The sequence below is a fragment of the Chlorocebus sabaeus genome, chromosome 9 (genome assembly GCF_047675955.1).
Source record: "Chlorocebus sabaeus isolate Y175 chromosome 9, mChlSab1.0.hap1, whole genome shotgun sequence".
Taxonomy (NCBI): Eukaryota; Metazoa; Chordata; class Mammalia; order Primates; family Cercopithecidae; genus Chlorocebus; species Chlorocebus sabaeus.
This window is the reverse complement of record NC_132912.1, coordinates 98173272-98186670: the sequence shown is the minus strand read 5'-3', so window position 1 is coordinate 98186670 and position 13399 is coordinate 98173272. Positions and strand designations below refer to the sequence as shown.

The 13399-nt window shown below is 47.7% G+C and overlaps 1 protein-coding gene across 20 annotated transcripts in view; it reads left to right on the top strand.

Moving 5' to 3' along the window:
• Positions 1–13399, top strand: part of SORBS1 (sorbin and SH3 domain containing 1) — a 251288-nt gene that overhangs the window by 118054 nt on the left and 119835 nt on the right. For 12 of the 20 annotated variants that reach the window (XM_038009330.2, XM_073019198.1, XM_073019197.1 and 9 more), the window contains exons 2-4: positions 2135–2189; positions 5774–5839; positions 10737–10865. In XM_038009330.2, the coding sequence (XP_037865258.1) occupies positions 2135–2189; positions 5774–5839; positions 10737–10865 (250 nt within the window). Of the gene's footprint in view, positions 1–2134; positions 2190–5773; positions 5840–8616; positions 8713–10736; positions 10866–13399 lie in introns of all 20 variants that reach the window. The other 8 variants (XM_073019200.1, XM_073019203.1, XM_073019193.1 and 5 more) reach the window with 1 other exon arrangement.

Here is a 13399-nt window from a genome sequence, read left to right as displayed (position 1 = left end):
CCAGCTGATTTTGTATTTTAGTAGAGACAGGGTTTCACCATGTTGCCCAGGGTGGTCTCGAACTCCTGACCTCAGGTGATCTGCCCAACTTGGCCTTCCAAAGTGCTGGAATTCTAGGCATGACTCCCCACGCCTGGCCGCTTCTGCATTTTCAGTAAGCTCCCAGCTCATGCGAATGCTGCTGGCCTGTGGACCACACTTGAAGTATCAAGGTTCTGCATATCCCAAGGACTTGTTTTTCAGATTGTGTGACCTTCAGATGTGTTCAGTAAGACTTCATTAGTCGAAGTATGTACAAGACTTGTACTTTGAAAAAACTATAAAACATTACCAAGAGAAATTAAAGAAGACCTGGATAAGGGGAGAGATAAGTCATACTCATGAACTGGAAGACTCGATATTGTTAAAAATGTTAGTTTTTCACAGATTCAACATGATTCCAGTTCAAATCTGAACAGACTTTTTTTGGTAGAAATTGATAAGGTGGTTTTAAACTTTATATGAAAATGCAAAGGACCTAAAATAGCCAAAATGATTTTGGAAAAAAAACTCAAGTTGGAAGACTCACTGTATTAGGCCATTCTTGCACAGCTGTAAAGAAATACCAGATGCTGGGTCATTTATAAAGAAAAGAGGTTTAATTGGCTCACAGTTCTGTAAGCTAGCTGTACGGGAAGCATGGTGCTGGCATCTGCTCGGCTTCTGGGAAGCCTCAGGAAGCTTCCCATCATGGTGCAAGGCAAAGGGGGAGCAGGAGTGTCACACAACAAGAGCATAAGTAAGGGTGGGGGAGGTGCCACATACTTTTAAATGACCAGGTCTTGTGAGAACTCACTATTGCAAAGATAGCACCAGGCCATGAGGGATCCACCTCCATGATTCAAACACCTCCCACCAGGCCCACCTCCAACATCGGGGATTACATTTTAACATGAGATTTGGGCAGGGACAAATATCCAAACTCTATCACTCACATTACCTGATTTCAAGGCTATGTAAAACTATAGTAATCAAGACAGTGAGTTATTAGATAAAGACAGCTCACTGAAATAGAAGAGTCCAGAAACTGACCCAGCCATATCTAACCAGTTGCTTTTCAGAAGTGTTATGCTAAACAAGAGAAGCCAGATGCAAAGAATTACCTATACTATGATACCATTTATATAAAATCCTGGAAAAGGTAAAACAATAGTAACAGAAAGCAGATCAGTTGTTAACAGGGACCTGAGATGGTACTTGGCTGTAGAGATACACATGGGAACTTTTTGGGGTGATGGAAAGGCTGTATATTGTGATTGTGGTGGTGGTTATAGGATGTGTATATTTGTCAAAACGCATCGAATTGTAAAATTAAAATGGATATATTCGGTTGTATGCAAACTATAACTCAATAAAAGATCTAGATATATATTAGGGCATTGTCAGTACAATTTAAGCTTTCTTTGAGACCCTACTAAATTAAGGGGTTATCTATTTGAGCATCAGGCATTGGTTCCCACCTCCAGGTGGTAGAGCACAGTGCATAGGAATGTGGGCCAGAAAGTCAGGCTGTCTGGGTTCCAATATCAGCTCCTCCACTGCGGCAAGCACACAGCTTCACCTGTCTGTGTCTCGGTTTCCTCATCTGTGTAAACTAACATGATATTAGTGCTTACCTCCTAGGGTTGTGAGGGTCAAATGCATTAATATATTTAAAGCATTTAGAACATTTCCTTGTGCATAGTAAGCTATAGATGAGCATTCAGTATGATCAGTAAGTTCTCAAATCAGTTTGTGTCATGATTTTACCTCTTTCTCCTAAAATGTGTTTTTTCCCTTTCCTTTACCCTCTCTTTAAACCACGTGCACTCATGTAGCTTGAGGTTTTTTTTATAGAATGTTAGAGCTGAAAGGGATCTCAGATAACATTAGCATCAAGTATGGGCAAAAAAACTGAAACCAGTGAGGTTGAGTGATGTGCCCAAGGTCACAATAATATGTGGGTGACCATGAACCAGAAGCCTGGCCAGGTGACTCCTGGTTCAGCTCTGTTTTATCAAGGGTTACAGTGTTTGCATTTTTAATACTAACCGTTGGGATTTATCGCGAACCTGCCATTCATCAATTGCATTGTGTGGTGTTTGTTTTTCTACAGAGCAGTTCAGAGCCCCAGTTGCAGACGACTTGTCCTGCCACCACCATGAGCTCTGGTAAGTCATTTTAAACTCGTCTTTCTCTCATCTACCAAACTGGGCCGTTTACCCAGATTTCCCACGCACCCCAAAGGCCCCACTCTGGCATTATATTTTTTATTTTTTGCAAACTGGGTGAATGCCAAAGCCTTGTCATAAGTTGTCATCATGACTATCATCACCTTCATGGTTAATGATTTTCTGAGTGCCTACTACTATTGCCAAAGAACTGTGCTATACACTTTACATGCACATTAGCCCTCTCTTTATTGAGATGTAACTGGCATACTATAAACCACAGATATTTTAAGTATACAACTTGATAAAATTTGACATATGTGTACACCTCCATGGCATTTCTTAATCTGAGTGACTGCAGCAAAAGTAAACTGAGTGGCCATAATTGCCCCAGGATGTGAACTAATCTAATGCTTCCTTCGTCCAGGCTAGTAGAGCAGTTTGCTCCCTCTTTTGCTTTGCCTTTGGTAGTAAAAGTCAAGACCTAAAGAAATAATCAGTTTTGAGTATTTTTAGTTTTGAGCTGAGGTAGAAAACGTGGGTTAGGGAAGACAGAGATGGGAACAGATCCCTGCTTATCATGCAGCCAAGAGCTGTCAGCTTTCCAACCCAGAATTGGAGCAGAGAAGTTTCCATCTGGAGATTAAGCCCCACCTAGGCTACTGAGCATGCCCTGGAGCCTCCTGAGACCTGCAGGTGGGGCAGGCTGTGGGGTGGGAAGATGACCCTGTGGATATCTCATTCAGGGGTCTCCCAATCCAGTATTTCTCGAGTGTTGTCAGTGACCTTTGTGGATTAAAAATCACCCTTTTCCATTTATTTGCATACAATATCCTTTTAGCCAAGTTCTGAGCAGGACAGTATGTAGTTAAGACCTAGGAAGGCTTTGGGGTGGAATAGCTGAGGCCCACACCCTGACCTCTTTATTTACTGGCTGCATAGTCTTGGGCCTGTGGTGGACCCTTCTCTGCATTTTCCTCTGCAAAATGGACATAATAAAAGCCCCAGTTCATTGGGATTTAGTGAGGATTAAGTGAGGCAATGCTTTTATTTATTTATTTTTTGAGACGAATCTCGCTCTGTCACCCAGGCTGGAGTGCAGTGGCGTGATCTTGGCTCACTCCAGTCTCTGCCTCCTGAGTTCAAGTGATTTTCCTGCCTCAGCCTCCTGAGTAGCTGGGATTACAGGTGCCCACCACCACGCCTGGCTAATTTTTTTGTATTTTTAATAGAGACGGGGTTTCACTATGTTGACCAGGCTGGTCTCGAACTCCTGACCTCAGGTGATCCGCCCCTCTCCGCCACCGTGCCTGGCCTGAGGCAGTGCTTTTAAAGTGCTGGACTCTGTGTCCAAGGCATGGCAAGGGCTTCATCTTTGGGCTCTTACTGTTATGAGTTCAGAGTTCCTCCCTGCAAAGCCGGGGACTTGGCTTCTCAGCAATTCCTTGAGTGCTTTTGCTGCGTGCGAAGAGGCCGTGCACCTTTTCCCCTCTAAGCAGGCTCAGGTACTGCCAGTAGCTTCCGCTTCATAACTCATTTTTGTCTCTTTGGCTTTTTGCTTTTGTTGTCATTTAAAATAGGCCATGGTGTTTGGCTTTATTTTGTTTTAAACTTTTTCTCTGTAGCCTAAAGCTACTTTCTCATCCAGTGGCAGAACTGGCCTAACTTTGGTTTACTACTCTTGGCATTAAGGGCCAGAGAAGGAGGAAGGGAGAGGCCTGGAAGAAGGGTATGGGTGTGGAAAAGCCCAGGAGACTTCTCCCCAGAATCTCTCTCTCTCTACGTGGGGGATTGGAAGGAGGCATTGCCTAGGAAGAGTTCGGAAACTCTGGAGCCTTTGACCCGATGATCCCACTCTTGGGAATTTCTATCTTAATTCCAAGGAAACAAAATATCACCCACATGAAGTGGGGGGTACGAGTAAGTACGTTATGTGTATTTACTTGATGGAATATTACGCCGCTATTAAAATGGTCATTAGGAGAAAAGTAGCTACATGGGAAATATGTGTTTTAATCGCTGGTGGAAAGAGCAGTGTAAAAATGGTGGATTCTTTTTATTCCAAGTGTGGGCTGGGCTGCCAGTCAGCAGGTGAAGTGCTTTACCTGTGTGATCTTGTTACATTCTCCTGGAAAACCCTCACAGGTGGGGCGTGGTTTGCCACCCTCATTACACAGATGGGAAAACTGAGTCCCTGAGGGGTTAATAATATGGCTGGGATCACTCACCTAGTGTTGCTGTTGCTGAATCAAACTCAGGAAGCTGGACACCAACATTGTGCTGCAGAGGTTTGAGTTTCGGGAGATGGAGTTACTAATTTTTAAATACCTTTCCAAAATTTCAAGCTGGGTTGTTACATTTAATTAAAAGAAAGGAAGAACATGGGGCTGGGCCTGCTGGTAGCTCAGAGGCTGCCCCACACTAGCCTGGGGAGGCCTGGAGCAAGGCCTACAATCACAGAAGGAACTAGAGCAGGTGCTTGGATTTCTGGCCTTCTCACCAGCACCCTTCTTCCACCCATCTCAGAAATCAGAGCTCAAGGAAGACTCTGACATCTAGAAGAATTAGCCTTCACCTATAGGTGGGTGTGGGCAATTAACAGGCCACAGCCTGTGGAGCCAGCATGGGGAAGTCCAGGCACCAGGTGGGGCAGTGGCCCTGCTCGTGAATGGCCACTGGCAGTATCCAGACTGGCCTGTCAGTGTGGCTTATAGCAGGCGACCCCCATTTTGGGAGGCTGATTGTTAAGGGCCTAGGTAAGGTGACTTAGGTCTCAGCCTAATGAATTACAGGGGTGTGGGACTAAGCTTCAGTCCCAGCATTTGGAGAAATAGGATATATATATACACATATGTATGTATGTATATATCAGGAAACCCAAATGTTTATCCCATTTGGGGAGGAAGAAGATGAGCTGTGAGATAGGCAGACCAGAGTTCAAATTTCAGCTTAGTGATCTCAGGCAGGCCTGGAATCCTCTCTGCCTCAATTTTCTTATCTATAAAATAGGCATTCCTAACTCCTAGTTCTGGAGGTCTGGATCTTAAGGATAAAATGAGATGCTAATTATGCAGTGCTAAGTGTGGATCCTCAGACCTGGGCAAGTCAGTGTTTAAAAACCCATAGCTAGTTGTGATTATGTCTGTAGCTTGGTTAACTCTGGGCTTGGAGGGGTTCCTCCAAGCACACATGCCCCAGGGCGACAGGGCCTGCCGGCCTGCCTTCCTCAGCCTGCGTCTATCTATTTTGGGATGGGGACCTGGGTGGGGCTTAGGCTGCAGGTGAGCAGGGATGGTCTCAGCTTCTGTAACTGAGCAGAACTCAGGAAAGTCTCAGCCAACACAGAGGACATGACATCTGAGGGGAGCCCCAGGGATGCGTGGAATTTCCATCAGGTGAGAAGGGAGGATGAGGCATTCTCGACAGAGGGCGTCTTAGGAACCGAGGCCTAGAGGTCTGAAAGTATCTGGGCAGGACCCCTCTGCTTCCTCCTGACTCTGACCCCAGCACCTTCTGCCATGCAGGACTCACTAAGTGCTGGGGCAGTTTACTCACAAACTTCATGCTCTCTTTCTTTCTTGCAGAATGTGATGGTAGTTCCAAAGCTGTGGTGAATGGCTTGGCACCTGGCAGCAATGGTCAAGACAAAGGTAAGGTTCTTGGAGAGAAGTCTGGATTGGTACTGGAAAGCATTTCTAAAGGTGTGGAGTATGTCAGGCCGGGGCCATCCCATCTGCCTGGTGCGAACACCATTGGCCTAACCAAGCCCTAAACTGGGGACCTCTTCCCTACACTGATTTTCTGAGACCTGGAGCCTGTTCTTGCATTTCGGGAGTCTGAGGCTGCCATTTTCCCACTATGAGGTATTAAAAACTTTCCCTAGCACACAAGGATGCTGTGAATGACAGATCAGGCACGTGGACCAATGCATACTTCATGCCTGGTACAGATGGCGTTTATCAGCCTGAAATATCCCTTGCTCAGCCTTTCACCTTCACCTATAATAAACAGTGATGTGTTCACAGTCCTGACCCTAAGGTAAGAGCCTAAATCATTAAAATAAATTATTTCAGTGGCATTAATTTAATGCACATCCTCTCATAGTTTCAGTTTTTAAAAATTTTAGGATAAAAGATTTAAACGTGAAATGAATGACGGATGTGATGAATGACCTTTGAGGTCCTGCTTGGCCTGGAGACTTTCATCCTGACCTCAGTGTGGCTGTGCAGATAGCCTGGCGACGGGGCTCGCGGTACCACTTTTACTGAGTGGTGTGATGGACACTCAAGCTGGAGTGACAAGGCATGGGTTCAAGTCCCAGCTCTGCCACCATGAACAGGACATCGTGAGAGGCCCTTTATCTTTGTGGGTGTGGGTTCCCTTATCTACAAGATGAGGGAATTTATGCTCTGCCATATTTATTTCTGCTTCAAATTCAGAATTGGAATGAATGCTCATCCAGCTAAATTTTATGGTATATAAGAGGAAGGGCCAGAATCCTTGCATTGGGCATTTAAGTCAAGATGCATCTCAAAGAATAATTTCAAACAATTTGGCATTTTGATCTGTGTAATTTCCATCTGGGTCAACAGAGTGTTCCTTTTAAGACAAGGCAAAGTGTGAACTAAGAGGAACCAGCCATAGAGGGTATGTCCAGAGACTAGGAGGCGCTGGGGTACAGGGCCCAGGTGGTGTGGGGGTGGGTTCCTTGGTGGCCGGAGGGGACCTGCCATGCTCCTGTTCTTGCCTCCCTGCCTGGTCGCCCCTCTGCACCCATGGTGTGGGGCCCTGGACAGTCTCGACCAAGTTGCACTTAGGGAACTCTGAGGGGCAGTGCCTGTGGAGTGGCTGCAGGCATGTGTTTAGCATCCAGTGAGGAGCATGGAGAGGGGTGGGGGCCCTATTAGTTTAAAACCTGTGGAGTCATTGACCCCATCCATGTGAACTCACTTATACAAGAGAGTTAAGGCATGTGGGGGAGGGTGGCAGGTGGAATGGGTCCCACTCTCTCCTTGGTGAGACTCAATTTTGTCTGCAAACAAGCAGGCAGGGGTGACCTGAAGGGCATCAGGGTGGCCTGAGGTCACTGAACCAGAGCTGGGATAGCTGAACTCCAGTCTCAGCCTCTCTGCTTGAGAACTGAATGAGCCTGAGCAGTTCGCTGAGCCTCTTGCTTCTTCCTCTGAAAATGGTTACAAAAGTCTCCCCCAAGCCCATCTCCCAGGTGGAGCAGACAGGAAGATGCTGTGAGAGCACATTTGTGTCTTAATCCATGCAGTAGCGTCGTTAGCAACCTAGTCATTAATGACCAGGCGCCGTGTGACTGCCTCATGCCTCAGGAGGTGAGCTGACAGCAGGATGGACTGGAAGGCGCACTGTCCCTGGCCGACATGCCTCCCTTCTGTTGCCTTGACAGGCTCACCAATGCTGACTCTGCAGTGGTGGTCTTGTTCCCAGACAGCCCCACCCGCTGTGTTTCTGTAGATATGCGGCCACAGTTGACTCTGGCACCTTCACACAGAGCTCCCATCCCTCTTTATGTGCTGCCCTTAAAAGAGAGGATGAGGGGAGGCCTCACAACAGGCTCAGTGTAAGGAGAGTTAGGGGACGTGCCTACCATGAGATTACAGAATCTAGGCAGGCAGGGAGCCCAGAGACCCTGCCGATAGATAAGTTTGAGCACCCAGGATGTTTGAGCGGTGGCCTTCACTGTGTCCCAGGCAGGCATCCCTGCTCTGCCTTAGCTCAGCCGGGCATCGGGGTCCTGGGCTGTGCACTTGGGTGCTGCCCCAGAGACTACATATGCACTTGGACACTTGGCACCTCCTGACCAGGAAAGGGTGGGTTTGAGCAAGGCCATCTGCTGTTTAACAGATGGAGGTTCTGATTTGCTTGGAGCCAGAGGGCTACAATTGTCGGAGCAGGCACAAGACCCCAGAAGTTATGCTATGGCGGAAATAGCTCTGATGGCTGAAGGGACCAGGCAACTCATGATCTTGTTCCTTCGTTCTTGCACTCATCTGCAGCCCATGGGCCACCACCCTCCTCCTCGGAACCCCCTCCCCAGCATGCTCCCAGGAGGCCCTGTGGACCCTGAGTGCTCTCCCCTTCCTCTGTTTGCCAGGCCATCTGTGTGCCTCTGTAAATCTTTGTCCAGAGCCTTGGCAAGCTCCTGGTGTGGCAGGAGGCACCGATCAACACTGACCAGCTGTATTTGGGTGATGGTTGGAGGGGAGGGGTCTGTTGTCTTGGCCTAGAACTCTAAAGAGAGAAAGCAGGTTATTTTTAATTACTGCATCTACTGCCCTTTGTATTGTTCTTGTTGTGTGGGCGACTTCCTCCTATTGTCCCTGCCCAGTTCCTCAACTGCCTGAGTGTTTCCCAAATGTTCTTTCTGGATGCACCATTTACCCTTTTGTGTTTTCAGCAACTGCCGACCCTTTACGTGCACGCTCTATTTCTGCTGTTAAAATCATTCCTGTGAAGACAGTGAAAAACGCCTCAGGCCTAGTTCTCCCTACAGGTATCTCCTTGGGTTGGTTTATTTTCTGTAATTGTGAGCGGATCATGGCATGGTTTTCCTTTCTTCTTTTCTTCTAACGCACTTTGAGCTGAATCGTTGCATGTTTAGTAGGCATTCCATCTCACTTCCTCAGCTTGCTTCCTTACTTCCTCTGCGTACGTGAATGTCTGTGTGCGTTTTCCTGGGAGCCAGCGAACGTGGGGAAGAACTGAGGACAGAGGCCTCGCCCCTCTTTTCTTTAGGAGAAGGGTCAGTCTGGAGGCTCAGCTTTCCTTTTGGGATGGGTCTGAGGTGCATGGACATCCTAGGCTCTCCCTAGAGGTGTCCAACTCCCAGTACTTTAGCAAAAACTGCAGTCTCCCTGAGAATTAACCTGGTGTCACAGAGAACCTCTGAACGACTGAATTTGTAGCAGCTGCCTTAGGTGCCCAACCTAGACTTGCCTCTGATGCTCACCGGGCCATCCCAGAGCATCCCCTATGCCTTCCCCAATTTTACCTGCAGCCCCTTCCTGCCTCTCCCCTCCAGGGGGTGGGGGAGTACAGTTCAGATGTCAGCTCCGGCTCATCGCTTCCTTCTGTACAAAGTGGGACACACGAGGCCTACACAGTACTTTATCCAATGGTGCTTTCAGAAGTAACTGGGCTGTGTGTCCAGGAACCTATGGATGGGCTGCATCCATCAGTGTGCCCCTCATCCTTTTGAAGTGACTATGAACCAGTTTTCCCAATAGTTTGGTGACATCAGTCACTTAGCCTCTTGATAGAGTTGGATAAGTCAGATGCTCTCCAAGGCTGACACTTGCCCTGCCACACATTGTGCGTTTTGTGCATTGCATTCAATATAAGAGGTGCTGACGAGGCAGGTCCATTCTCTTGTCTAACGTTAATGATCATTCTCCCTGAGTTGTTGGAAGTGGGCTGCTGGCGTGGAAAGCAAGGAGAGAAGAGGCTTTGCTTCTCTCTGCCCTCGAACGGGAATGGGATGAGTCGGGTGTCTGAACTCACATCCTGCCCAAACGCACACCCTGAACATCAACCTGTAATCCTAATTGTGACAATTTTAGGTCAGGGATCTAGGCTGTGAGCAGTCTGAAAACAAAACAAAACTGTGGCGTTCTGCATAGCTCAGCTGCACAAAAAGAAACACTCAGTGCGTGTGCCTCCCAGAACTGTGTGGTCTGCCCCGGTGCCCTGCCTCCGTGACTGATTTCCTGCAGGATGGTATTCAGATCTTTTGAAGCGTATTTTGAAATCTTTCTCAAGGAAACTCTCGAAGTTGACCCGCGTCTGTTATTAGGCCCTAGTGAAACTGTAGGAGACGCCAGGACCCTGTGAAGACAGCTGAGGCTCGGTGGACACTACTCATTGAAGGATTTAGCCTTCCAGGTCGTTTTTGTTGCTGTTTTCTTTGTTATGTTTGAAAAGTGAGGCTGTCATTTATGAGCTTTCTTGCCAGGTAGCATATCCTTCTGTCTCAGCATTTCGGGAGTCTTGACTTGCTAATCCAAGGAGATTTGCTTTTCCTTTTCCCACTGGAAAATTGCAAGGAGTAGTTGTTCTCCATGGAACTGCCCTCGCCCCCCCAACTTCCTTAGTTGCCAACTTGGTCTTCAATGAGAAGAATGGTCTGGAAGCTTGAAACGTCTTTCATAAACTCTTTCTTGAACTGTGCCTTACTAACTGGTCAGAAGTCTGCTCACCAACCTAAACTTCATTTAATAAAAGGAATAAACCTGCTTTCATTTTGAAATGTTTTCAGCTGATATTGTAACTCATCCATTTACTCAGAACTCACCATTGCCGCCATGTTCCCCTAACTTCCTGATGCACAGTAAACCTCTGAAAACTTGCCCCTCTCCACCACCCACAGATTAATTTCATTGACCACAAGTGTTCAAAGACTTCGCGTGGCTATAACCAGGTTCATCTCATTCCCCAGCTGTAACAATTTGCTAACCAACTGTCCTTTAATCCTTCAGGAGTCTTGGATTCAGTCTTCAATTTTGGACCTTTTCTTTTCAGACATGGATCCTACAAAAATCTGCACTGGGAAGGGAGCGGTGACTCTCCGGGCCTCGTCTTCCTACAGGGAAACCCCAAGCAGTAGCCCTGTGAGCCCTCAGGAAACCCCGCAACACGAAAGCAAACCAGGTGCGCTGAGGCTGGGGAAGATGTTCAGAGCCACGTGGGAAGGGCGGGAGGAGGCTCTGGTGTTTTTGCTCAGGAGGGTGTGAGTTCATCAGATAACTCTGGGTTCTCTTAGGGACCCCTGGGACAGTCAGGTCCTTTGGATGGGTAGTAGTCAAAGCTTCAAACTGACAGTCACGTGCTGCGGGTGAAGGCACAGCAATGACCACCACTTTATGTTAGCTTTGACTGAGCAGGTCATCCTGTGACAAGAGCCAGTACTCTGCAGACTACACTCAAGCAGACTGAAATAGCTTAGGGCATAGGGGATAAGCAGTGGGATGGGCTAGAGGTTGGGCTTCTTAGAGCTCATCCCTGCTTCCTAGAGGTTCACTGTGACCTGTCTAGGCTGGGCTGGAGGTGCAGCCAGGGGAGACTGAGACATGTGGATGACTCGATGACCTTGCTCCCGGAAAAGCAGAGGTGGGCAGGGCTCAGGCCTGGGATGATCACCAGCCAGCTGCAGGAGCAGGATCAGGAGAGTAGTTCAAAGGCCCAGTGTAAACTAGGAGCAAAGGGAGATCAAAGAAGCCACATGAAGCCCATCTCCCCACCTTAACCCATCACTTGGGAAACCTCAGGTATTGAGTTTTAGAATTGGGACTTCAGAACCCAACAGATGTCTGTGCACACCCTGCCCCCACCACCTGTCGGCTGTGCGACTTTGGTCTAGTTATTCACTCTCTCTCAACCCTAATGAACTGTAGATTGGGGTTGATAATAGCACCTGCCTCATAGGATTATCGTGAGGAAGAAGTGTATGAAGTGCTGTGTATCATGCCTGGTGGCATGGAATAGACTGTTACATGTTAGCTGCTATTTGATTATCATTAGATTATTTTGGCCTCTCCAGAGACGACTTTGCACAGCCCAAGTATTCTGGGAGTTGGCAAACGCTGACTTTGAGGTCAGGCACAGTTAGTTTAGGGTGAGACAGCACCTCTCCACTCTGTAGGGCAGTGGCTTTCACACTTTAGCTGCATCAGAATCACTTGGAGTAAAAAGGTAGGTTGCTGGGCCCCAGCCTGGAATTGTAGAATGTAGGGTTCCCGCTTGCAGGTCTGAGATAGGGTTTGAAGGTTCACATTTCTGACAGGTTCTTAGGTCATGCTGATGCAGCTAGTGCAAGGACCGCATCTGAGAGCTGCTGCTGTAGGGGACGGGAGCTTGCTTTCTTGAAGGAAAGGGAGGGAGAAATTGAATGGAGGGGAGGACCACTCCCTTGGAACCAGAGAAGATAGTAGGGTACACAGATCCCTCTGGTGCAGCGAGACTAGTGTGTTGTGATAAGACAGATATGATATGTAGGATGGAAATGGCCAGACCTAGCATCCTGGAAACTGACTTTCTTCCTGCCCAGCCACCCATAACAGGTGCCGGGTCACATGCTGGCGGATGAGGCCAGGCTAGGGTTTGAGCACAAACCCCTTTCTGGTGATGTTGGTCCCGTGAGGGCTTCTTTATCCTTAGACTGACGGCAGGCCCGAGCAGCCCACAGCCCTGAAAGTCAACAGAGTAACTTCTTGGTCCTGCATCCCTGAGTCCAGCCCTGATTCCTAACCCACTGGAAAGGTGGGGTTGAGGAGAGAAGGCAAAGTTATTTTATTCTAAGGCTGACCTCATCCAGCCTCTCCAAGCCTAACTGGGAAGACCCAGCTCCCAAGCTAGAGAGCATTTGGAGAAAAGAGAATCCTAAGGGATGATGCAAAGAGAAAGGCCTTATGGGCAGTCAAATGACCTTACAAACCGGCTGTCCCATCCTCTGGCAGTAAATGGAGGTGGTGGAGAGGGAGCCTGGAGCTCCCTCTAGTGGTTACAGTATGGCATTGACGTAGAACACAAATATGCCTACCAGGTGCACGCCTGTGCTACCAGTACCTTGTGTGGATTTGCTTTTTCTTTTCTTTTCTTTTGTTTTTTTGACAGGGTCTCACTCTGTTGCCCAGCCTGGAGTACAGTGATGCAATCATTGCTCGCTGCAGCCTCGACCTCCCAGGCTCAATCTGTCCTCCCACCTCAGCCTCCCAAGTAGCTGAGGTGCACGCCACCACACTTGGCTAATTTTTATATTTTTTGTAGAGACAGAGTTTCTCCATGTTGCCCAGGCTGGTGTTGAACTGGTAGGCTCAAGTGATTCACCTGCCTCGGCCTGGCAAAGTGCTGGGATTACAGGTGTGAGCCACCCTGCCCGGACCTGTGTGTGGATTTGAGGCACTTTTGGAAACACTCTCGTGTCCCAAAATACATTTGTGTCTTACAAATTTCTACCAACTAATGTGGTGAAAAGAAACTTCACCAAATCTTTTTCACCAAACCATCACCAGATTGTTTTAAAATGCAAATACTATACTTGGAAGAATTAAGGGATAGCTCTCAGTCATTCACACCTTACAGTAAGTTCATCTTTGTAAATTGAGATCATCGAATCCAAATAAGCATTCATTCAACATTATCTATGTGCCAGGTGCTGAGTGAGTCACTTGGAATTGTGATGAGAA